Source organism: Tamandua tetradactyla, chromosome 24 (genome assembly GCF_023851605.1).
Source record: "Tamandua tetradactyla isolate mTamTet1 chromosome 24, mTamTet1.pri, whole genome shotgun sequence".
Classification (NCBI taxonomy): Eukaryota; Metazoa; Chordata; class Mammalia; order Pilosa; family Myrmecophagidae; genus Tamandua; species Tamandua tetradactyla.
The window spans coordinates 53,683,275-53,711,005 of NC_135350.1; the positions used below are offsets into that span (position 1 = coordinate 53,683,275).

Sequence of the window (27,731 nt, forward strand, 5' to 3'; positions counted from 1 at the left end):
AAGGAAGAGAAGGAAAGAGAGAAGAGAAGAAGGAAGGAGGGAAGTCTTTTTCTTTAATGTGTTACTAAGGTGTGCTACATCTAACTTTTTCATCTGAGAAGCAACTAGGGAAAGAAGTATCTTTTCCTTTAAAGTGTGTTTTTGAGTGTGTTTACATCTAAGTATTATAATGTGACTGACAATCTCTTTTTATGAGTACTAAATCAAATTCACTCATTATTTTTCACCCCTGAGAAATTAATAAAATTGAGTCATATGTTAAATATCATGAAGGAATGAAAATTGAGACAAAGCTATCTAAGTCTAGAATTGTGACTATTCAATATGAACAGGTTCGAATGTGTCTATTAATGGAACTCTGTAACACAGAGAAGTTAATATCTATGTATATTTCTTCTCTACTTTTACTTTAATAAAATATGTATATGGTCAATACATATTTACATTTCTTTATAATTTATCTACTCAGAATTCTGAAAGATCATAATATTTTGTTTTAATTAGATTTATAAAATGCATGAATTAACATCAATTCTTCTGACTTTCTAGAATAATGAAAAAGCCACCATGTCCTATTGCATCAGCCAAATCTATGAAGAATGCACTCTTCAACAGCACCGTAAAATGTTATTCAATGCATATGCTTCTGCAATACATAAAACAAAATATATACAGATTTCCATCAAGCATTGGACATACTGACAGAATACCTTGCTTTCAAGTATGCAAGTACTGTGAAGCAAGAAATGAAAAGAAAGATATACAAAGAAATGTGTAGATTTCAATCTGTTTTGCATTATTTAACACCAAATGGACTAGATGTAAAATAAAATTTTTTTCTAAGTATAATAAGCTGTTGCTCTCTATAAATTATCAAGGCCTATGTAAAGAGCTTAAGAATTAGAACAAAACCCTCCAACTCCATTCCGCTCACCAGATGACATATACATAAAATTGTAGGAGCCAAGGGTTTAAACAAGACCTGCAGAATTTGTTGGGAGCAGCTGGCGTCAAAGTGGCGGCAAGAAATTGAGGAAACAGTTATTTGCTTAATGAAGAACAGTCTGGGAGAGAGAGAATGTTTGTTTTGTCTTAGCCCCAGGTTCTTTGTGGTCTTCTTAAGTAAGCACTCTGTATTCTCACCAGGTGCATGCATACTCTTTGTCATGTGAATCCTGCAGCATATAAGCAGGAACCAGTTAAGAATCAAGTTGTCTGCTGGCTCTGGTCTGTTATCACTGAGCTTCAGACCCCCTGAACCCATCTTTGTTTGTCTTTTATTCTTTCTTTCATTCTCATCATTCCTTAATATCCTTCGAGCTCCATTTCATAGGAAGCAACATAAAATAATATGATTTTCAATGTATAGCAAAAAATGACATTTAATCCAGAAATTTCTCATATTCACATGGTATAATTAAACCCAAAATCAAAGAGGGGAAAAAATATTTCCTTAGGAAAGAATCTATTCTATCTCATTACAATGTTCCAAAATCATAGGCAAAGCAAACATCCCAAAAATAATTTTCTAGGTAAAACCTATGTCTTTACTGATTAAAAACCAAAAAAAAAATCTTTAAAATAAATTTGTAAAATAAATCCAAGTTTACAATTGGCAAAATTACCGCAATAGTTAATTTTATGTACAGAAAAGTTAACACATTAAAAATAACTGGAAACTTACCTACTTCTTCTTCTTCATCATTAGATATTATATTATATAGTGTGTCCAAAGCATAACCTATAATTTCAGAATCCGAACTGCAAAAAAGAAATTATTAGACTTAAACACTGATGGTTGGAGTATAAACTGTTATAACCATTTTTACACAGTTATTTACCAACACTGTAAGAAATATTAATTCCATCTAAAAACCTACTCCAAGGAAACATCCGAGTTCAAAGTGAGTAATTATAATTGCGAAAAATTAGAAGCAAGCCAAATATCCAATAAAACAGTTCAATTATCATAAACCATATATATAAGGCAGCCATGAAAAACATTTATTTACAAGAATGTTTAATGACATGGTAATTTTAAGATAAAGACTCATGATAAAAACGCTAAGTGGGAAAAAACTGAATACAAAATTTGATGTACAGAATGACCCCAACAGCAAAATACATGAATATATAAGTGTGTATGTATTCATATACACATGAAAAAATCCCTTAAAAATAATTTGTAAAATAAACCTAACTTTTCTCTCTCTCTTTAAGCCAACTCAGCAGGTGAATTAACTGCCGCCCCCCCCCACCCCCCACTACATGGGACCTGACTCCCAGGGGTGTAAATCTCCCTGGCAACGTGAACAAAACTCCTGGGATAAGCCAAGACCTAGCATCATCAAGGAACTGAGAAAGCTCTCTTGACCAAAATGAGGAAGACAGAAATTAGACAAAATAAAGCCTCAGTGACTGAGAGATTTCAAACAGAATCAAGAGGTTATCCTGGTGGCTATTCTTACACATTATACAGATATCCCTTTTTAGTTTATGGTGTACTGGAACGGCTAGAGGGAAGGAAATACCTGAAATTACTGAACTGTATTCCAGCAGCCCTGATTCTTAAAAAGACTGTATTATGACATAGCTTTTACAATATGACTATGTGATTGTGAAAACCTTATGTGTGATGCTCTTTTTATACAGGGTATGGACATGTAAGTAAAAAAATATGGATAAAGAATAAATAAGTAAGGGTGTATAAAGGGTAAAATAAATTGGGTAACAGGCTGCTTCCCAGAGCGGAAAAGAAAGAGACTTTACTAGCAGCAGGGGCTGAGCACAACCAAACACCAACTGTGGAATTAATTAACAAATTCTGACTACTAAAAATAGGCTGCTGAACCTCAAGTAAAAGCGGAGGTTGCTGGTTTTCACCTCAGCACAGAGGGGACAGGCCTGACAGAAAAAGAAAAAAGAAAAAAAAAACAGCTTTTTTTTTATCTTAAGAGGTCTGGGCCTTGCAAGAAAAAAGGGAGCACATGGGACCTGGAGATACACAAAGCAACGTACCAACTTAAGCTCTTGATTGGCAAACCCGAGGAACAGGTCCTGCTCTGAAAAGGATTTTTCTTTTTCTCTTTTGTGCCTGTGTTTCTACGGATTGATTACTCTTTGGATACAGCTCCAAGATTTCTCTGGCTCCACTGCCCCAGGCACAGGGAGAAACAGGCTTGTCTGAGAGCTTCTCTGGAGCCTGTGCCTTCCCCAGGAGAGGGGTGGGGCCCAGCTCAGGTGGAATCCCTTCCCCAAGGAATTCAGACACCAGGGTCTGGAAAAGGGAAGCGATTAAAGCCAGCCTACAACCTCTCCTCTATCTCCACGTCCCCAGCAGGGAGACTCTGCTGAAGTTAAAGGTACCACATCACCTTATGCTGGTGGGACCCGCAGGCAGAAAAGCGCCACATACTGGGCAGGGTAGGAAAAATGCAGCGTCCAAAGACTTCATGGGAAAACCTTTTAATCTACTGGGTCACACCCCCGGGGAAAACTGATGCAGATGACACTTTCCTCCTGAGACGTAACCAGTTCGGTCTGGGAAAATCTGACTGGGGTCTATAATACCTAAATAGACCCTCCTAAGGGGTGAGGGAAAGGCACCATACAGGCAGGGCAAGAAACAAAAAAACAAGAACTGAAAAATTCTGACCTATTAAACAAAACCTAAGCTAGAGGAATAGAATAAACTGAACTGAATGTCAAAGAACAGAGAGACAACAAATTATCCAGCAAGAAAATCCTAGGGAAAAAAAAGTGAAAACAATCTTCAGAATAAACTAATTAAGGTAATTAAATGCCTAAACGCCAGCAAAAACTAACAAATCATACTAGGAAAATTGAAGAAATGGCCCAGTCAAAGGAAAAAAACAATTCAAATGAGATACAGGAGTTGAAACAACTAATTCAGAATGGTCAAACAGACATGGAAAACCTCATCAAAAATCAAATCAATGAATTGAGGAAGGATATAAAGGAGGAAAGGAATGAACAAAAAGAAGAAATCGAAAGTCTGAAAAAACAAATCACGGAACTTATGGGAATGAAAGGCACAGTAGAGGGATGAAAAAAACAATGGAAACCTACAATGTCAGATTTCAAGAGGCAGAAGACAGGATTAGTGAACTGGAAATGGGACATCTGAAATCTGACAAGCAAAAGAAAATATAGGGAAAAGAATGGAAAAATATGAGCAGGGACTCAGGGAACTGAATGACAACAGAAAGCACAAAAATATACGTGTTGTGGGTGTCCCAGAAGGAGAAGAGAAGGGAAAAGGAGGTGTGCTGGTTTGAAATATGTATGAACCCTAGAAAAGCAATGTTTTAATCCTAATCCCATTTTGTAAAGATAGCCACTTCTTCTAATCCCTATTCAGTATTGTATGTTTGCAATTGTAATCAGATCATCCCCTGGAAAGGTGATTTAATCAAGAGTGGTTGTTAAACTGGATTAAGTGATGACATGTCTCCACCCATTTGGGTCTTGATTCGTTTCTGAAGTACTATAAAACAGGAAACATTTTGGAGAGTGGGAGATTCACAGAGAACACTGCACAACAACATAGCCGCGAGAAGCCGAGTCCCTTTGGAGATGAAGAAGGAAAATGCCTCCTGGGGAGCTTCATGAAACAGGAAGCCAGGAGAAGCTAGCAGATGATGCCATGTTCGCCATGTGGCCTTACACCTGAGAGAAACTCTATGTTTGCCATGTGCCCTTCCACTTGAGAAAAAAAACATGTACTTCATCAGCCTTCTTGAACCAAGGTATCTTTCCGTGGATACCTTTGATTAAACATTTCTATAGATCTGTTTTAACTGAGATGTGTTCTTGTCCTTAGAACTGTAAACTACAATTTATTAAATTACCCCTTTTAAAAGCCATTCCATTTCTGGTATACTGCATTCCAGAAGCTAGCAAACTAGAACAGGAGGAGAAAAACTAACAGAGGAAATTATCACTGAAAATTTGCCAACTCTTACGAAAGACTTAAAATTACAGACCCAAGAACTGCAGTGTACCCCAAAGAGAATAGATCCAAACAGACGTACTCTAAGACACTTACTAATCAGAATGTCAGAGGTCAAAGAGGAAGAGAGAATCTTGAATGCAGCAAGAGAAAAACAATCCATCACATACAAGGGAAATCCAATGAAACTATGTGTAGATTTCTCTGCAGAAACCATGGAGGCAAGAAGACAGTGGGATGATTTATTTAAGATACTAAAAGAGAAAAACTGTCAATCAAGAATTCTATATCCAGCAAAACTATCCTTCAAAAATGAAGGGGAAATTACATTTGCAGACAAAAATTCACTGACAGAATCTGTGACCAAGAGACTGGCTCTGCAAGAAATACTAAAGGGAGCACTAGAGACAGATAGGAAAAGATAGGAGAGACAGGTGTGGAGAAGAATGTAGAAATGGAGATTTTCAGTAAAGGTAAAAAGAAGGAAAATGAGATGTGACATTAAAATCCAAAAGGCAAAATGATAGAAGAAAGTACTGCCCATACAGTAATAACACTAAATGCTAATGGATTAAACTCCCCAATCAAAAGACACAAACTGGCAGAATGGATTAAAAAACAGGACCCATCTATATGCTGTCTACAGGAAACACATCTTAGACCCAAGGATAAACACAGGTTGAAAGAGAAAGGTTGGGAAAAGATATTTCATGCAAATAACAATCAGAAAAGAGCAGGAGTAGTTATACTAATATCCAACAAATTAGACTTCAAATTTAAAACAGTTAAAAGAGACAAAGAAGGACACTATGTATTGATAAAAGGAAAAATTCAACAAGAAGACATAACAATCATAAATATTCATGCACCGAGCCAGAATGCTCCAAAATACATGAGGTAAACACTGAAACACTGAACAGAGAAATAGACACATCTATCATAACAGCTGGACACTTCAAGTCCACACTCTCATCAATGGACAAAACATCCAGACAGAGAATCAATAGAGAAACAGTGAATTTGAATAATACAATAAATAAGGTAGACTTGACCGACATTTATAGAACATTACACCCCACAACAACAGGATACACCTTTTTCTCAAGTGCTCATGGAACATTCTCAAAGATAGACCATATGCTGGGTCACAAAGCAAGTCTCAACAAATTTAAAAAGATTGAAATCATACACAACACTTTCTCAGATCATAAAGGAATGAAGTTGGAAATCAATAATAGGCAGAGTGCCAGAAAATTCACAAATACGTGGAAGCTCAACAACACACTCTTAAACAAGCAGTGGGTCAAGGAAGAAATTACAAGAGAAATCAGTAAATATCTCGAGGCGAATGAAAATGAAAACACAACATATCAAAACATATGGGACACAGCAAAGGCAGTGCTAAGAGGGAAATTTATTCCCCTAAATGCCTATATCAAAAAAGAAGAAAGGGCAAAAATTAGGGAATTAACTGTCTATTTGGAAGAACTGGAGAAAGAACAGCAAACTAACCCCAAAGCAAGTAAAAGGAAAGAAATAACAAAGATTAAAGCAGAAATAAATGAAATTGAGAACATGAAAACAATTGAGAAAATCAGTAAAACCAGAAGTTGGTTCTATGAGAAAATCAATAAGATAGATGGGCCCTTAGCAAGACTGACAAAAAGAATAAGATAGATGGGCCCTTAGCAAGACTGACAAAAAGAAGAAGAGAGAGGACGCAAATAAATAAGATCAGAAATGGAAGAGGAGACATAACCACTGACCTCACAGAAACAAAGGAGGTAATAACAGGATACTATGAACAACTTTATGCTAATAAATACAACAATGTAGATGAAATGGACAAGTTCCTAGAAAGGCATGAACAACCAACTTTGACTCAAGAAGAAATAGATGACCTCAACAAACCAATCACAAGCGAAGAAATTGAATCAGTCATTCAAAAGCTTCTCAAAAAGAAAAGTCCAGGACCAGATGGCTTCACATGTGAATTCTACCAAACATTCCAGAAAGAATTAGTACCAACCCTGCTCAAACTCTTCAAAACAACTGAAGTGGAGGGAAAGCTACCTAATTCATTCTATGAAGCCAACATCACCGTCATACAAAAACCAGGCAAAGATATTACAAAAAAAGAAAACTACAGACCAATCTCTCTAATGAATATAGATGCAAAAATCCTCAACAAAATTCTAGCAAATCAAATCCAGCAACACATTAAAAGAATTATACATCATGACCAAGTAGGATTCATCCCAGGTATGCAAGGATGGTTCAACATAAGAAAATCAATTAAGGTAATACACCATATCAACAAATCAAAGCAGAAAAACCACATGATCATCTCAATTGATGCAGAGAAGGCATTTGACAAGATTCAACATCTTTTCCTGTTGAAAACACTTCAAACGATAGGAATACAAGGGAACTTCCTTAAAATGATAAAGGGAATATATGAAAAACCCAAAGCTAATATCATCCTCCTTGAATGATCAGGAACAAGACAAGGATGTCAACTATCATCACTGTTATTCAACATTTTGATGGAAGTTCTAGCCAGAGCAATTAGACAAGAGAAAGAAATACAAGGCATCAAAATTGGAAAGGAAGAAGTAAAACTATCACTGTTCGCAGATGATATGATACTATACATCGAAAACCCTGAAAAATCCACAGCAAAACTACTAGAGCTAATAAACGAGTACAGCAAAGTGGTAGGTTAAAAGATCAACATTCAAAAATCTGTAGTGTTTCTATACACTAGTAATGAACAATCTGAAGGGGAAATCAAGAAATAAATTCCATTTACAATTGCAACTAAAGAATAAAATACTTAGGAATAAATTTAACTAAAGAGACAAAAGACCTATACAAAGAAAACTACACGAAACTGTTAAAAGAAATCACAGAAAACCTAAACAGATGGAAGATGGAAGGGCATACCGTGTTCATGGATTGGAAGACTAAATATAGTTAAGATGTCAATTCTACCTAAATTAATTTACAGATTCAACACAATACCAATCAAAATCCCAAGAACTTACTTTTCAGAAATAGAAAAACCAATAAGGAAATTTATCTGGAAGGGCAGGGTGCCCTAATTGCTAGAAGTATCTTGAGGAAAAAAAACGAAGCTGGAGTTCTCACGCTGCCTGACTTAAAGGCATAATATGAAGCCACAGTGGTCAAAACAGCATGGTACTGACATAAAGATAGATATATTGACCAATGGAATTGAATAGAGTGCTCAGATATAGACCCTCTCATCTACGGACATTTGATCTTTGATAAGGCAGTCAAGCCAACTCACCTGGGACAGAACAGTCTCTTCAATAAATGGTGCCTAGAGAACTGGATATCCATATGCAAAAGAATGAAAGAAGACCCATATCTCACACCCTATTCAAAAGTTAACTCGAATCAAAGATCTGAACATTAGGTCTAAGACCATAAAACAGTTAGAGGAAAATGTAGGGAGATATCTTATAAATCTTATCACTGGAGACGGTTTTATAGACCTTACACCTAAAGCAAGAGCACTGAAGAAATAAATAAATAAATGGCAGCTCCTCAAAATTAAACACTTTCGTGCATCAAAGAACTTCATCAAGAAAGTAAAAAGACAGCCTACACAATGGGAGACAATATTTGGAAACGACATATCAGATAAAGGTCTAGTATCCAGAATTTATAAAGAGATTGTTCAACTCAACAACAAAAAGACAGCCAATCCAATTACAAAATGGGAAAAAGACTTGAACAGACACTTCTCAGAAGAGGAAATACAAATGGCCAAAAGACACATGAAGAGATGCTCAACGTCCCTGGCCATTAGAGAAATGCAAATCAAAACCACAATGAGATATCATCTCACACCCACCAGAATGGCCATCATCAACAAAACAGAAAATGACAAGTGCTGGAGAGGATGTGGAGAAAGAGGCACACTTATCCACTGTTGGTGGGAAAGTCAAATGGTGCAACCACTGTGGAAGGCAGTTTGGTGGTTCCTCAAAAAGCTGAATATAGAATTGCCGTATGACCCAGGAATACCATTGCTAGGTATCTACTCAGAGGAACTTAAGGGCAAAGACACAAACAGACATTTGCACACCAATGTTTATAGCAGCATTATTTACAATTGCAAAGAGAGGGAAACAGCCAAAATGTCCATCAACAGACGAGTGGCTAAACAAACTACATGCGATGGAATATTATGTAGCTTTAAGACAGAACAAACTTTTGAAGTATGTAACAACATGGATGGACCTAGAGAACATTATGCTGAGTGAGACTAGCCAAAAACTAAAGGACAAATACTGTATGGTCTCACTGATATGAACTGACATTAGTGAATAAACTTGGAATATGTCGTTGGTAACAGAGATCATCAGGAGATAGCAATAGGGTAAGATATTGGGTAATTGGAGCTGAAGAGATACAGACTATGCAACAGGACTGGATACAAAAACTCAGAAATGGACAGCACAATACTACCTAATTGTAATGTAATTATGTTAAAACACTGAATGAAGCTGCATGTGAGAATGATAGAGGGAGGAGGGCTGGGGACATAAATGAAATCAGAAAAAAGATAGATGTTAAAGATTGAGACGGTATAATCTAGGAATGCCTAGAGTGTATAATAATAGTGAAATGTACAAATTTTTAAAATGTTTTTGCATGAGGAAGAACAAAGGAATGTCATTATTGCAGGGTGCTGAAAATAGATTATAATTAATACTTTAAAATGTCACCTTAGGTGTGAGACTAAAGCAAAAAATGTTTATTTGTTACAAAATTTATATTTCGACTAGAGCATTTTCTAATATAACTCATGTAGATGGTTTGATTGAGTGTCATAAGTACTTGGAATCTCAGGTAGGACATGAGATTTTGTTGGTTTGTCCAGAGTGATGCCCCGATGAATCCCAGAGTGATTTGATCAGTGAGTGGAAAAGTATTTGCAAGCCCCCTTCGGGGAATGGTGAGAGCGGGGAGAAATTCAACTTCCCCAAGTTGAATTCTTGATATTCTCACAAGCAGTGTGGACAACCAAAGCTATAGGCTGAGCCCTCAGTCTTGGGGTTTGTTCATATGAAACTTAACCCCACAAAGGATAGGTCAAGTCTACTTAAAATTTAGGCCTAAGAGTCACCCCCAAGGGAGCCTCTTCTGTTGCTCAGATGTGGCGTCTCTCTCCAGCCAACGTGATGAGCAGTCTCACTACCTACCCCTCTGTGCGTGGGACATGACTCCCAGGGGTGTGGACCTTCCTGGCAACGTGGGACAGAAATACTGGAATGAGCTGAGACTCAGCATCAAGGGACTGAGAAAAACCCTAGAATGAGCTGAGACTTAGCATCAAGGGATTGAGAGAACCTTCTCGACCAAAGGGGGAAGAGTGAAATGAGACTAAGTGTCAATGGCTGAGAGATTCCAAACAGAGTTGAGAGGTTATCCTGTAGGTTATTCTTACGCATTAAGTATATATCACCTTGTTGTTCAAGATGTAGTGGAGAGGCTGGAGGGAACTGCCTGAAAATGTAGTGCTGTGTTCCAGTAGCCATGTTTCTTGATGATGATTGAATGATATAGCTTTCACACAATGAGACTCTGTGAATGTGAAAACCTTGTGTCTGATGCTCCTTTTAGCTACTATATCAACAGAAGAGTAGAACATATGGAATAAAAATAAATAATAGGGGGGAACAAATGTTAAAATACATTTAGTTTGAAATGCTAGTGGTAAATGAAAGCGAGGGGTAAGGGGTATGGTATGTATCATCTTTTTTTTCTCTATTATCATTTTATTTCTTTTTTCTGTTGTCTTTTTATTTTTTTTCTAAATTGATGCAAATGTTCTAAGAAATGATGAATATGCACCTATGTGATGATATTAAGAATTACTGATTGCATATGTAGAATGGAATGATTTCTAAATGCTGTGTTAGTTAATTTTTTTAATTAATAAAAAAAGAATTACTGATTGTATATGTAGAATGGAATATCTTAATGTTTTGTTTGTTAATTTTTTTTAATTAATAAAAAAAAGTTAAAAAAAATGAATTGAACCTTAGAAGGTTAAATCAAAGGAAAAAAGTTTAAAAAAAAATAAAGTAAAAAGACAGATTACACAATGGGAAACAATACGTGGAAATGATATATCAGATAAACGTCTAGTGTCCAGTGTTTATAAAGAGATTGTTCAACTCAACAACAAAAAGACAGCCAACCTAATTACATAATGGGCAAAAGACTTGAACAGACACTTCTCAGAAGAGGAAATACAAATGGCTAAAAGGCACAGAAAGAGATGCTCAACGTCCCTGGCTATTAGAGAACTGCAAATCAAAACCACAATGAGATATCATCTCACACCCACCAGAATGGCCATTATCAATAAGACAGAAAATGACATGTGCCGGAGAGCATGTGGAGAAAGAGGCACATTTATTCACTGTTGGTGAGAATGTCGAATGGTACAATCGCTGTGGAAGGCAGTTTGGTGGTTTCTCAAAAAGCTAAATGTAGAATTGTCATATGACCCGGCAATACCCTTGCTAGGTATCTACTCAGCAGACATGAGGGCAAGGACACAAGCAGACATTTGCACACCAATGTTTATATAACAGCAATATTTACAATCGCCAAGAGATGGAAACAGCTAAAATGTTCATCAACAGAAGAGCGGCTAAACAGACTGTGGTATATACATACGATGGAATATTACGCAGCAGTAAGACAGAATAAAGTTATAAAGTATGTAACAACATGTATGGACCTTGAGCACATTATGCATAGTGAGATTAGTCAGAAACAAAAGGACAAACACTGTATGGTCTCACTGATATGAACTAACATTAGTGAATGAACTTGGAGAATTTCAGCTAAGAATAGAGGCCATCAGGAGTTAGAAATATGGTAAATATTGGGTAATTGGAGCTGAAAGGATACAGATTGTCCACCAGGACTGATTGTAAAAATTCAGAAATGGATAGCACAATAGTACCTAATTGTAGCACAATAATGTTAGTACACTGAATGAAGGTGAAAGTGAGAATGACAGAGAGAGGAGGGCTGGGAGCACAAATGAAACCAGAAGGAAAGATAGATGGTTGAAAAATAAAGAAGTATTTGCAAAGTCCCTTGGGGGAACAGCGAGAAGGGGAAAATTCAACTGCCCCATTTGGAGAATTACTGATATTCTCACAAGCAGTGGGGACAACCAAATCAACAGGCCAAGCCCTCCCTCAGTCTTGGGGATGTTGATATGAAACTTATCTCTGCAAAGGACAGACTAAAATTCCTTAAAATTAAGCCTAAGAGTCAGCCCCAGAGAACTTCTTTTGTTGCTCAGATGTGGCCTATCTCTGTTTCAGCCAGCATGGCCAGCAAACTCACCACCCTCCTCCTGTCTACGTGGAACATGACTCCCGGAGATGTAAACCTCCCTGGCAATGTGGGACAGAAATCCTAGAATGAGCTGGGACTCAGTATCAAGGAATTGAGAAAACCTTCTCTATCAAAAGGGGGAAGAGAGAAACTTGACAAAATAAATTGTCAATGGCAAGAGATTTCAAACAGAGTCGAGAGGTTATCCTGGAGGTTATACTTATGCATTTTATAGATATCCCCTTTTTAGTTTAAGGTATATTAGAGAGGCTAGAGGGAAGTCCCTGAAACTGTAGAGATGTGTTCCAGCAGCCATGTTTCTTGAAGATGATTATATAACGATATAACTGTCACAATGTGACTGTGTGATTGTGAAAACCTTGTGTCTAATGCTCTTTTTATCTACAGTATGGACAGATGAGTAAAAAATATGGATTAAATATAAACAAATAATATGGGGAACAAATGTTAAAATATATTGGGTAGATGGAAATACAAGTGGTCAATGAGAAGGAGGGGTAACAGGTATGGTATGTGTGAGTTTTATGTTTTTTGTTTTTATTTCTTTTTTCTGGAGTGACGTAAATGTTCTAAGAAATGGTCATGGAGATAAATACACAACTATGTGATGATATTGTGAGCCACTGATTGTATACCATGTATGGAATGCTTGCATGTTAAGAATGCTTGTGTTTGTATTGTGTTTATCAATAAAAATATTAAAAGATCAGAGACAATGAAAATGTTCTGGAGGCAGTGATTTTTAAACTGTCCCAAAATTCTTTGATAAGGCTCCATTCAAAAAGTAGAACCTATTCCCCTGCCCTTAAAGAGTACACTATAGGGCAGGCCACGGTGGCTCAGCAGGCAAGAATGCTTGCCTGCGATGCCAGAGGACCCGGTTTCGATTCCTGGTGCCTGCCCATGTGAAAAAAAAAAAACGGGTACACCATAGTAACTTGCATCTAATAAATAGAATGTGGCACAATTAACAGTGTGTGACTTCTGAGAGTAGGTCATAAAAGACATTGTGGTATTTTCTTTGTTCTCACTCTAGAATCACTTAACCTGGGGAAAGCCAGCAGCCATAGGAAAAGGATGCTCAAGCAGCCAAATCGTAAACCAAATAGTAAGGAACTGAGATCTCCTGCCAAGAGCAATGAAAGCAGTGCTGCCTGACATCCTGAATACAACCCCATGAAAGACCCTTAGCCAGAACCAATTAGCTGAAGTCCTCCTGGATTCCTGACCCACAGAATCTATGAAATAATAAATGTTTATTATTGTAATTTTCTACATAGCAAAAGATAACATAGGCTATCATAATGGTCTAAGTGGTTGACATTTAGAGTAAAAACTAAGACCAAGAGTGGAAATGAAGAGAAAATCATGGATTCCAGCTACTTTTTGGCCTGAGCAAGCATACTCGGTCAAGCAGAAGACAGAGCTGAGCCTGATTCTTCCAGTTTCTGGCTTAAATGAAAGGTGCTACAGTCTAGGATGAATTCAGAAGAAAAGGCAATTCGGGAAGGGTGGGGTTTAGAGCAGGGGACTGGAGATAAGTTCACTTTGATGATCAATAATCACATAAAAAAATGCTCAACATCATTAGTCATCAGGGATGCAAATGAAAACCGCAATGAGGATACTACTTCCTACACTCAAAACAATGGCTATTAAAAAACAACAACAAAAAAAAAACAAGCGTTGGTGAGGATGTGGCAAAATTGGAACACCTGTACATTTTTGGTGGGACTATAAAACCATACAGCCACTACAGAAAACAGTTTGGTGGTTTCTCTGAAAGTTAAAAATAGACTATAACCCAGCAATTCCACATCTAGTTAAGTACTGAAAAAATCTGGAAGCAGGGAGTTGAACAAACAGCTGTACATCAACATTCAGGACAGCATTATTCACAAAGCCAAAGGATGAACCAATACAGATGCCAGTGATAAATGAATGGATAAACAAAATGTGGTAGATTTATACAATGGAGTATTATTCAGTTGTAAGAAGAATGAAATTCTGACACATTCTGTAACAAGGACAAACCATGAAAACATCATAAGCCAGATACAAAAGGAGAAATACTGTATGACTCCACTTACAGGAATTACCCAGACCATGCAAATCTATGGAGACAGAAGTAGATAACAGGTTATCAAGGACCAGAGCGGGGAAAAAGGGAAACGGGCATTACTGCTTAATGAGTATAGAGTTTCTGTTCAGGGTACTTGAAAAGTTTTGGCAATGGATGATGTTTATGGTAGGATAATACTGTGAATGTAATTAATACAATGAATTGTATACTTGCAAATGGTTAAAATGGGAGATATTTTGTTGTATATTTCTTACCACAATAAAGTTAAAAAATTGTAATTAGGAGTTTCATTTTTGTCCTAACGTTTTTGCCCAAGATCTTTCCTAATATTTGGATTCATGAGGTACCCACTATCTATTCATTTAAAATACAAAACATTATTTAACATTTTGAATTCGAGGTATTTACGAGAGATTTTCATATGGTAGAAATATTCATTGAGAAGCTGAAGATTGGAAGCCATATTCAACTGGAGGTTAGATTTGAAAGTTTTCCACATAGAATTGTGCATTAAAACCAAAGACGCAGATACAATTTTTTAAAGAGAATCCAAATGAGCTAAAAATAGGTTGACTGTACTTTCTATTAAGACATGCTCAATGGCAATGTTCATGATCCAATGAATGGAGGTGGCCTAAGGGTACAATGACTAAGGAATGAAAGAGGGTGCATGGCATATACATACAACGGACTACTGAGCAGCCACAAGGAGGAATGAAGCTGTGAGGCATGCAACTAGAGAAATGAGTCTTAAAGAGCATATGTCGAATGAAATGTCAAGAACAAAAAGACAAATAATGTCATGCCTCAATCATATGGACTAAGTATAATATAAAAATTTGGTGAACTAAAGTCAAGAGCATGGGTTACGAGGTTGGGGTTTATTGTAAAGGGTCCTAGATTATAAGCTCTTACAATAGTCACATATATTCAGAAGGTGTAACTGTTAATTCTAAATTCTGAGATACTGAGCTGTTTGTACGTAACATGTCTTTCCCAGAAATTTAGGGTATTTATGTGACACCTGAGACACAGAGTTAGAGCTCTGAAGCTATGAAAGTCAGCACTACCCCATACAGGAACTGTTGAAAAAGTGACCAGACACCAAGTAGAGATATGAATGAAGCTGATATGGATAGGACTAAGGTATATCAGAAGACTGGGTAATGCATGATTTTCATCATATTTTAAAACTTCAACTTCTATGAGAGACTACAGGGAGAGATGTTTATTTGGTGCAGAATTTGTAACTTTGGTAGTGCATTTCCTAATTTAACTTGCATGGTCAGTTTAGTTGAATACTATAAGTATGTGGAATATTGAAAAGGGCATGAGATTTCGTTGGTTTGTCCAAGTTAGTGTGATACCCCAATAAATCCCACAGTGATTTGGACAGTGAATAAAAAAGTACTTGCAAAGTCCCTGGGGAAATGGGGAAAAAAGGGGAAATATTCACATTCCCCATTTAGAGAATTTCTGATATTCTCGCAAGCAGTGGGGACAACCAAAATCAAAAGGTTGAGCCCTCAATCTTGGGGTTCACCCCACGAAACTTATTCTTGCAAAGGATAGGCTCAGCTTACTTAAAATTAGGCCTAAGAGTTACCACCAGAGAACCTCTTTTTTTTTTTGCTCAGATTTGGCCTCTCTCTCTCTCTCTCTCTAAGCCAACATGGCAAGTGAACTTACTGCCCTCCCCCTCTATGGACACATGACTCCCAAGGGTGCAAATCTCTCTGGCAACGTGGGACAGAAATCCCAGGATGAGATGGGAACAGCATGAAGGGAATGAGAAAAACTTCTTGACCAAAATGGGGAAGAGAGAAATGAGGCAAAATAAAGTGTCAGTGGCTGAGAAATTTCAAACAGCATCAAGAGGTTATTCTGGATGTTATTCTCATGCATTATGCAGATACACCCTTTTTAAGTTTATGGTGTATTGGCATGGCTAGAGGGAAGTACCTGAAACTGTAGAGCTGTATTCCAATAACCTTGATTCTTGAAGAAGATGATTGTATAATGCTATAGCTTTTACAACATGACTGTGCAATTGTGAAAACCTTGTGTCTGATGCTCCTTTCATCTAGGGTATGGGCAGATGAGTAAAAAATATGGATAAAAAATAAACAAATAATAGGGGGAACAAAGGTTAAAATAAATTGGGTAGATGGAAATACTAGTGGTCAATGAGAAGGGGTAAGGGGTAAGGTAAATACGAGTTTTTTCTTTTTTCTTTTTAATTTCTTTTTCTGGAGTGATGAAAATGTTCAAAAAAATTATCACGGTGATGAATACACAACTATGTGATTATGCTGTGAGCCACTGACTGTACACCATGTATGGAATACTTGTATGTTAAGAATGTATGTTTGCATGTTAACTCTTATCAATCAAAAATATTTAAAAAACAACAACAAAAGAAGACATGCTCAAACTAAATGGTTTACTCTTATTGGTGTAGTTTATTTCCCAAAAAAAGCAAATCTGGATTAACGATACACCAGTTTAGGGTGTAGTATTTTATAGTATAGTTAAATAAATATCAAAGCACTAATTTGCCTCATTCAAACCCAAATCTTAAGCATTAAATTAGCATTTATTTCATTCCATTTTTATACAGTGGGTGGTAGCCCTAGAAGCTATAAAATTCCTGACAGTTGTGATCATGTGTATCCTACTGCTTAACATAGTGGGTTGCACCTTGTACATGTGATTAAAGATTTACCGAAATGACAACTGAAAGTAAAAACTTGACAGCTGGGGTATGAGGGTAGTTCAATACTAGAATTCTCCCCTGCCATATGGGAGACCCAGGTTCGATTCCCGGCCCACGTACTTCCCAAAAAAAACCCAAAGAAACAAGCAAATAATCAACAAATGGTGCTGCAATAATGGGATACTCAGCTGGAAAAAGAATAAAATATGACCCTGCCATACAGCATACAAAAAAAACAAACAAGGGCGGGCCGCGGTGGCTCAGCGGGCAAAGTGCTTGCCTGCTATGCCGGAGGACCTCGGTTCGATTCCCGGCCCCAGCCCATGTAAAAAACAAACAAACAAACAAAATACAATAAAACAAGAAAATGTTTAAAGATGTTTCCTTTCCTTCCTTCTATCCTTCCTTCCTTCTCTCTGTCTTTAAAAAAAAAAAAAAAAAAAAAAAAACAAGCAACTTAATAACCTTAATATGTTAATTATTTCTGGAATGGTGATGTTAACTCTAAAACAAATTAATTGAAATTTCAAGAAAAATTAAGAGGGAAAAAAAAATCATTAAACAGAGACTTACCGATCTGTTTGTAAAACATGGATAAGATGTTCCATAGCCTGGATACCCACTTCCAAGCGATATTTCTGCACATAAAACAGAAAAAATGTTATTAAAGTAACTAATATCTACGTTAATAAAGTTAATGACTTGTAAAGTGTTACATACCTTAGATAATGATTTCAGCGCACGCACAGCATTTCTTCGATCATCCAATAAAGTAGATGAAGCTACTCTATCACAAAGCTTTTGAATCTGTCATGGAAAAATGAAATAACATTAAGAGAATAAAAAGAACAAAAAAGAAAACATGAAGTTTTTACCCCAAATTTTACACCATCTAATTTTGAAAAAAAATCAATAAATACGATGTTTCCGAAATAGTCTTTCACATATCTAAGTATCTATTTAGGTAATAGTAAAATCTCATAATAGGAATCAGATTTTTCAGAGATCTGAAAAGTGAAAAGGGATGGAGAAGTCAAATACAAATCCAAGAATTAAGTGAAATCATCAGTAGAACCATTTGAACTAACTAACCCCGTAGGATTCTGACAGAAGACAGGAAATTATTTTTTAAAAATTCTAATGAGAATATTTTACATCACAACTTTGCCCTAAAATTTCCATTATATACTTGCACATGAAAAGTCAGAAATATGTATCAAAAATATACAGTTACAAGTATACCTCAAAATATAGAAGGATGAAATGATTGTGTTATGAAAGGTGTTTATTAAGTTGTAGGAATTAAAATGTGAATTCAATTTTAAAATAAATTTTGAAACATTATTAAATAGGGGAAAACAAAACAGATATTCGTCAAAAGAGGGTAAGGTAGGTAAATTATAGTATATTCTTTGGTAGTATATGTAGCTATTTAAGAGAACCTTTTCTTAAAAAAAGTTTTTCTTGTTAAATACAACATATATACAAAGAAAAGGAAGAAGCAGCAACGATTTTTAAAGTACACTTCAACAAATAGATATAGTACAGATTTCAGAGTCCACTGGTTACCATTTTACTAATTTCAGATTTTTTCTTCTAGCTGCTCCACAACACTGGAGGCTAGAAGAAATATTTGTGTGTGTGTGTGAAAAATAACATATACACAAAAAAGCAATAAATTTCAAAGCATATCACAACAATTTGTTGTAGAACTGATTTCAGAGTTTGGTATGGGTTATAATTCCATCTTTTAGGTTTTTACTTCTAGCTGTTCTAAGACAGTGGAGACTAAAAGAAATATCAGTACGATGATTTAGCAGTCATACTTGTTTGTTAAACGCTACCTTCTCTGTATAATTCCACCATCACCTTTGACCTTTCTCCCATGCTTCAGGGGCATGTGGGCTACGCCCATTCTAAATTTCTCATGTTCGAAGGGGCTGTCGATAATACGGAGTAGGGGTAAAAGAATTGTTTTTAAAATGAAAATACTATGATCTAGTAAATAATAAAAAAAAAAGGAAACTAAACTATATTTAAATCATAAGCTCACTGAAGCAAAGTACCAAACTGCAAAAGCAAATGATTTTTAAATTTTAATAAAATCTAATTTATTTATATTTTTCTTTTTGTACCTTTGGTGTCTAACATTCTGCCTAATCAAAGGTCATGAAAATTTACTCCTATAATTTCTTCTAAAAGTTTTATAGTTTTATCACTTACGTTTAGATCTATTATTAATAATACTTATTATATATGGAGAGTATATGGAGATTAATAATATATATGGAGAGTATATTAATAATAGTATATGGAGAGAGGTGTGAACTCAATGCATATGGATATACATTTTTTCTTTGCATATTGATATCCAATTCCAGCAATTTATTGAAAAGGCTATATTTTTCCTACTTCATTATCCTTACACCATTGTAAAAAATCAGTTGTCTAAGAATAAACAAAACGTGGTCTTCTATATACAACGATTTAGCCATAAGAAGGAATGAAATATTAGTTCGTGAATGAACCTTGAAAATATTATGCTAATATTATGCTACGTGAAAAAGCCAGAAACAAAAGGCCACATATTCTATGACGGCATTTATATGAAACATCCAGAGTAGGCAAATCTACAGAGACAAAATATAGATTAGTGGTTGACTAGTGGAGGTTTCTCATTGAGTACGGGGTTTCTTTCTGTGAATATACTAAAAAACTACTGAACTGTACACTTTAAATGGATGAATTGTGTGGTTTGAGAATTGTATTTCAACAAAGTTGTTACAAAATAAAAATAAAAATCAGTTGTCCAGTTTCTGTACTCTTTCCTGCTGTTGATATTTATGTCTTGTCTTTGGCACACTGTATTGATTGCTGTTGATTTAAAATAATTCTCAAAATCAAGTAGTGCTAGTCTTCCTTTAAACTTTTTTTTCAGTTATTTTGGTTATTCTAGGTTCTTTGCATTTCTATATCAATTTTAGAATGCACTCATCAAATCCTATGTAAAAAAGAAAAATCCTGAATTTTGATTGGGACTGCATGGAATCTGCAGTCTTCTAACCCATGAACAAAGAATAAGTCCCCATTTATTTAGTTAGTTAGCGTCTCTCAGCAATGCTTTGTAGTTTTCAATGTACATCCTTTGTCAGATCTAAGAGTTTCATATTTTCTGATGCTACTGAAATTGGTATGTTTTTAAAAGTTTAAAAAACTTCTGTCATGCTAATGCATAGAAATGCAAATTATTTTATATACTGATATTGTACCCTTCAACTTTACTAAATCTTGCTAAGTTCATTTATTAGTTCTTTCCTGTTCTACTTTTATGTTTTTTTGTTTTGTTTTCAGCATGGGCAGGCACTGGGAAACAAATCCGGGTCTCCAGCATGGCAGGCAAGAACTCTGCCTACTGAGCCACCATGGCTCTATTAGTTCTTTCTTAAAAGTGTTTTTATACAGTTAATTGGATTTTCTCCATAAATGAGGATTATGTTATCTGCTAATAAATAAAAGTAAATAATTTTACTTTTTTCATTAAAATCTTTATGGCTTTTATTTCATTTTCTTGCCTAACTACACTAAATAAAGTTTCCACTACAATATCAAATAGAAGTGGTGAGAGTGCACATTTCTGTTCTGTTCCTGATTTCAGGCAGAAAGCATTCAAGTCTTTGACCATAATATGATGTTAGCTCTAAGTTTTCCATAGATACTCTATGAAATAGAGGAAGTTCTATTCTATTCCTAGTTTTCTGGGAGTTTTATTTTTAAATCAAGTTTGGATATTAGATTTTGTCAAATACTTTTTCTGTATCTACTGAGATAATCAAATGGTTAATATGGTAAGTTAAATTGATTGAAGTTTGAATGTTGAACCAATCCTGCATTCTTTTGGGATAAATCTCACATGGACATGATACATTCAAATATACTGTTGGAAACAACTCTGCAAGTGAAAAACCATCACCCTCTCCCCTACATGTGACATGACATCCAAGGATGGAAAGTCTCCCTGGCGGCGTGGAAGATGATTCCCAGGGATGAGCCTAACCCTGGCACCATGGGATCAACAATGTCATCCTGACCAAATGGGGAAAACAAGTGTAACAAATAAGGTTTCAGTGGCTAAAGAGAGTTCAAATAGAGAGGCTACCCTGGAGGTCATTCTTAACGCATACTTCAGTTATACATTGCTACCTATCATAACTCGCCAAACCCCAATCAAAACCATCCAATCCTAAAGAACAGCTAGGGCAATATATAAGATTCTATACTGGTTCCACACACTAGGGTAACTTCCCAGAAACCTACAACCTCAAGATGGGTCCCTGGACCAGATAAGTCCTAAAACCTAGAGAGGTCTCTCCAAAACATCAGCTAGTTCCATTCCCCTACCCCATTTTATTGACAGCCCCTTTAGACATGAAAAAGTTAGAAAGAGCATGGTCTAAATACCCATGAAGAGTGGGAGAAATATCAAAGGTGATGGTGGAGTTATACAGAGAACATAGGGATTCACAAATGAGTATGATTGTTGAATCACTATATTCATATTTCTTTTAGTCTCCAGTATCTTAGAGCAGCTAGTAGTAAAAACCTAAAATTGTAGAACTGTGACCCATACCAAACTCTGAAACCCATGCTACAACTAATTGCTGCAATGTGCTTTGAAATGTATTGATTTTTGTATATATGCTATTTTTTACAAAAAAAAGAAAAAAGTGAAAAAAAATGTTTGAGTGAGAAGAAAAAAATAACTACTGTTGAAATCAATTTGTTAAAAAAATTTTGTTTAGCATTTTTTGTATCTATGTTCATGAAACATAACGGAAATCTTTAAATATTTTGCAGGACAATAGAAGTCTGCTGAACATAATTTAGAAAGTATATACACATAAACATACTCAGACATATATGGGGGGGGGAGGCTGGGTGATACACTGAAACTTACTTCTGGATTCTTCCTAAGTACTACATCAAAAAATGCAAATAATTTATAAAAATAAAATAGTAGAAGTAAATGATTTTATCCAAATCAATAGGCCACACCCTCAATCCTGAGGCTTACTCTTGTGAAGCTTATGTAGGCAGCAGAGAAGCTTAGACTACCTGTAGGCATGCCTAAGAGTTACTTCTGGAGGACCTCTTTTGTTGCTCAGATGTAACCTCACTCTCTCTAAGCCCAACTCTGCAAGTGAAATTGTTGCCCGCCCCCCTATGTGGGACATGACATTCAGCGGTATAAGTCTCCCTGGTAACGTGGGAGATGACACCCAGGGATGAACCTGGCCCTGGAACCGTGGGATCAACAATTCCATCCTGACCAAAAGGGGAAAAAGAAATGTAACTAATAAAATATTGGTCACTGAGAGAGTTTAAATAGAGTCAAGAGGCTACTCTGGAGGTTGCTCTTATGCAAGCTTTAGTTAGATCTTGCTACCTATCACAACTTGCCAAACCCCAACCAGGACCATTCCTGCCAATCCTAGGGCAATACATAAGATTCCACAAGGGTTCCATGCACTAAAGTAACTTTCCAGAGACCTACAACCTCCAGATGGGTCCCTGGGTCCAGATAAGTCCTAAAACCTACAGGGCCCAGCCTCTCCAGAACATCAGCTAGTTCCAACCGCCTACCCCACATTAGTGACAGACCTTCCAGTATGAAAATTTAGAATCGCCATAGCCCAAACACCCCTAAAGAGAGGGATAGAAAGATCAAAGTTGATGGTGGAGTTATACAGTAAAGACAGGATTTAATAAATGAATATGAATGCTGAATCATTAAACTGAAATCTCTTTTAGTCTCCAGTATCTTAGGGCAGCTAGAAGTAAAAACCTAAAATTGTGGAATTGTAACCCATGTCAAACTCTGAAATATGTTCTACAACTAAGTGTGGTGCTGTGCTTTGAAATTGCTTTATTGTACATACGTTATTTTTCACATGAAAAAAAGCTGTTTGTGATGATTAAAAACATGTATTTAAGTCTTCTAACCTCCTATATTCTGGAGCAGCTAGAAGGAAAAATATGAGAGGATCATATGGTAGTGCATGACAAACTCTGGGATCTGTCCTATAACTACTTGTTGAAGAGTGCTTTGAAAACTATTGTTTTTTTATTTATTCCCTTTGTATATATGTTACAGTATACAAAAAAAAAAGTTAGAAAAATAAAAATAAATGGTTTTAAATACTATGCTCTGAGGAGCCCAGAGGTTACCTTTGCCTTTGGGGCACTGCAGAGCTAGGAAGAGCATGAGTGAACAGAAGTCCAGGAGCATTACTCCAGTTTCAACCCCAACAGCTCTGCCTTTTTTCTATTTTGCATGTTGAGTTAGGTGCAAGACATTATTTTGGAGAAAGCAGTTTCATGCTCAAAAAATTATTTTGAGCCCTGGAGTGCCAAGGGCACCTAAAATTTTAGCTCCAGACCCAGATTACTAGAACATCGCCAGATTAGTCCTTTTCTCCCACTGTATCACAGAGATTGTTCCTTAAATAAAACTTACTTTTCATTGCAAAAAAAAAAAAATTTATTTTGAAAACCAGTGCCTTCGAGCACTGGTTTTCTAGTTCAAATCCCTCATTACAAGTAAAGTCACTTAGTATTTAGTGGCAATCTCAGGATGAAATTACTTTTTATTGCAAAAAAAAAAAATTATTTTGAAAACCAGTACCTTCGAGTATATCTAGTTCAAATCCTTCCTTAAAAGTAAAGTCACTTTAAAGTAAAAAATGTTTATTTGCTATAAAATTTATATTTTGACTAGTGCATCTCCTAAAATAACTTATGTAGATAATTGGTTGAACACTGTAAGTACATGGAACCTTGGGTAGGACATGAGATTTTGTTGATTTGTCCAGGGTGATGCTCCGATGAATCCCAGAGTGATTTGATCAGTGAGTGGAAAAGTATTTGCAAAGTCTCACCAAAGAATGGTGAGAACGGGGGAAAATTCAACCTCCCCAAGTTGAATTCTTGATATTCTCACAAGCAGTGTGGACAATCAAAGCTATAGGCTGAGCCCCCAGTCTTGGAGTTTGTTCATATGAAACTTAACCCCACAGGGGATAGGTCAAGCCTACTTAAATTAAGCCTAAGAGTCACCCCAAGAGAACCTCTTTTGTTGCTCAGTTGCGGCCTCTCTCTCCAGCCAACACAGCAAGCAGACTCACCACCCTCCCCCTGTCTACGTGGGACATGACTCCGAGGGGTGTGGATCTTCCTGGCAACGTGGGACAGAAATCCCAGAATGAGCTGAGATTCAGCATCAAGGGATTGAGAAAAACCCTAGAATGAGGTGAGACCCAGCACCAAGGGATTGAGAAAACCTTCTCCACCAAAAGGGGGAAGAGTGAAATGAGACAAAGTGTCAATGTCTGAGAGATTCCAGAGTCGAGAGGTTATTCTGGAGGTTATTCTAATGCATTAAGTGGATATCACCTTGTTATCCAAGATGTAATGGAGAGGCTGAAGGGAACTGCCTGAAAATGTAGAGCTGTGTTTCAGTAGCCATGTTTCTTGATGATGATTGTATAATGATATAGCTTTTACAATGTGGCTGTGTGATTGTGAAAACCTTGTGTCTGATGCTCCTTTTATCTACCTTGTCAACAGACGAGTAGAACATATGGAATAAAAATAAAAATAGGGGAACAAATGTTAAAATAAATTTAGTTTGAAATGCTAGTGATCAATGAGAGGGAGGGGTAAGGGGTATGGTATGTAAAATTCTTTCTTTTTTCTGTTTTTATTTTTCTGTTGTCTTTTTATTTCTTTTTCTGAATTGATGCAAAAGCTCTGGGAAATGATCATGATGATGAGTATGCAACTATGTGATGATTTTGTGACTTACTGATTATATATGTAGAATGGAATGAGCATATATTAATAATGTTGTGTTTCTTTCTTGTAATTTTTTTTAAATTAATAAAAAATTTTTAAAAAAGCAAAGTCACTAAATATTTAGTGGCAATCTCAGGATGAGAAGCCATTCTCTTGACTTCTGGTCAAATATCCTTTTTCCATAATACAAGTTGCTAATAGATATTGCTAGGTAGACATGCTATAGTAAGAAAATACAATAAATGAAAGAGTAACGGTGCATAATAAACTTATATTCTTATCTAGAATTAACTACCATAAATGACTGTTTTCTTGACAAGTAAAAATCTATTTTGCACTAGTTATTTCACTAATAACTTCTATTTTCAGATAAAGTATCCAGATTTTACCCATATGACTGGAAAAGATTTCTGTACTTTTCACCATATATGTCATTTTTAAAGGATGTCTCAGATGATAGTTACTATTTTTTAGTTTAAGTACAGTTGTTCAAAATCTACCTTCAAAATGATAGGAATTTTGGCTACCACTAAATATGAGTACATGAAAACTGAAAAATTACAGTCACCATGTCTGGAATGGCAATCTGAGGAGCTCAGTGGACCTGTTTCCTAGCAAAACTGGTGAAAAATTACAAAAAACAAACAAACAAAATCCAATCATTTAAAGTTTCTAGAAATGACCCTAAGGGCATATTGCAAATGAAGAAACAGTTATTCAGAAATCTACTGAGACCAATGAGAATCTGTGGTATCTGAACCACAACCTGCTATCTCCCTCCATCATTCTAGCCCAATGCGATGGAAACTATACTCTAGGCAGTTGCAATGAAGAACACAGGACTCCCTCTATCCACAGCTCCCAGTTGAGGGCTATGGTGTTTTCCTGGGTGGAGCAGGATGCCAGCATTTCTCATCCTGTCCCCCAGCTACTTGTTGCAGGGCCTATGTTCCTAATGAATATGACTAAGAAGTAGGGCACCCTGCTTCTGCCCAGTCCCACTTACAGGATGGAGGCTCTACCTTGGATGTGACACTGTGAGAATGCCAGCGCTTCAATAGTCCTTGCCCTGGTTTGTTTACAAGACAGAGATTTCATGCTCAGAGAGGCAACCAAAAAGGCTAGAGGCTAAACCAGTCTCACTACCTAGCACCCAGCTCCCAAAGTAGAGATGTCACTCAGAGAAAAGCACCATTGCTCCTGCCTCCAACTGGAACGCTACAGATCAGAAATTTTGCCCAGGTGGTGAGGTAGGCCATAAAACAGAGCTCCTAAACTCTTTTCGAAGAAAATGATTTTATTTGCAACAGAGTGTGGGGAAATTCAAACCCAAGGGCACAAACATAATGGAGGAAGCCCAAATTTAAATGGACTGTGGAGCAATTTGTACCCCAGGGTACTGTGAAACAACAGAGCAATCACTGAGGGAAAGAGATGGTCACAGAGCCAAAACCTGTCATCTCAGAGTAACTATGAGCATACCCAAGGCTGCAATCTCTAAGAAACAACATGGGAGGCTTTAATCAGAGAGTTTAACTTGACTGATAACGCAGGATTTACTTCTACCATTTTGCTATTTTTTTTTAAGTCTTACACCTTTTTTTGTCCCTCAAGTCTTCCATTTATGTCAACTTTTGTATTTTGTTGATCCTTTGTAGTGAAACATTTAGAATTTCTTCTCATTTCCTTCTGTACATATTTTTTCAGATATCTTCTTTATGGTAACCACGGGTCTTAAATTTAACTTCCTGAATTTATAACAATCTTGTTTGATTTGCTACTAGGTTAACTTCAATAGCACAAAGTATGGCCCTATATTTTGCCATCTCCCCCTCTTTACATTGTTCTTCTTACATATTACATCTTTATACCTTATGTGTCCAAAACCATAGATAGATCATTATTTTTCATACAATTACATTTCAGATCTGTAAAAAAGTAAAAAGTGAAGTTACAAACCAAAAATACATAGTACTGGCATTTATAATTACCCATGTAGTTAACTTTACCAGAGGTCTTTATTTCTTCATGTAGTTTTAAGCTATTGTCTAGTGTCCTTTCCTTTCAATCTGAAAAATTCTCTTTAGTATTTGTGTAGGGCCAGTCTAGTTGTGACAAATTCCCTCAGCTCTTGCTTATTTGAGAATGTCTTAGTTACTCCCTCATTTTGAAAGACAGTCTTGTTGGGTACAGTATTCTTGGTTGGTAGTTAAAGTGCTTAAAGCAAAAAATTATGTCATTCCGTTGCCTTCTTGCCTCCACAGTTCCTGATGAGAAATTAGCATTTAATCTTTCTTGAGGCTCTCTCATACATGATATTTTACTTCTCTCTTTGTCTGTGGTACTCAACAGTTTGATTATAATGTGCCTTGGTGTGGATTTCTTTGAGTTATTCTGTTTGGAGTCTATTGAGCATTTTGGATGTACATATTCATATCTTTCATTAAACTTAGAAAATTTCCAGCCATTATTGCTTCAAATATTCTTTCCGTCCCTTCAAGAATTTTTGTAATGCATATAATGGTATGCCTGATGGCATCCCACAATTTTCTCAAGCTCTGTTTACTGTTCTTCATTCTTTTTCCTTTCTGCTTCTCAGACTGGATCAGTTCAATCGTCTTATTTTCAAGTTCACTGATTCTTTCTTCTCTCATTTCCAATCTGTTATTCAGGCACTGTAAAGAATTTTT

At 36.2% G+C, this 27,731-nt stretch overlaps 1 protein-coding gene across 3 annotated transcripts in view; it reads right to left on the reverse strand.

The window, feature by feature from the left end:
• The window catches only part of USO1 (USO1 vesicle transport factor), a 185,650-nt gene that overhangs the window by 116,835 nt on the left and 41,084 nt on the right, over positions 1–27,731 (reverse strand). For all 3 annotated transcript variants that reach the window (XM_077143146.1, XM_077143147.1, XM_077143149.1), the window contains 3 exons: positions 17,911–17,997; positions 17,764–17,828; positions 1,685–1,761 (listed from right to left, as the gene is read on the reverse strand). In XM_077143146.1, the coding sequence (XP_076999261.1) occupies positions 1,685–1,761; positions 17,764–17,828; positions 17,911–17,997 (229 nt within the window). The remainder of the gene's footprint in view (positions 1–1,684; positions 1,762–17,763; positions 17,829–17,910; positions 17,998–27,731) is intronic.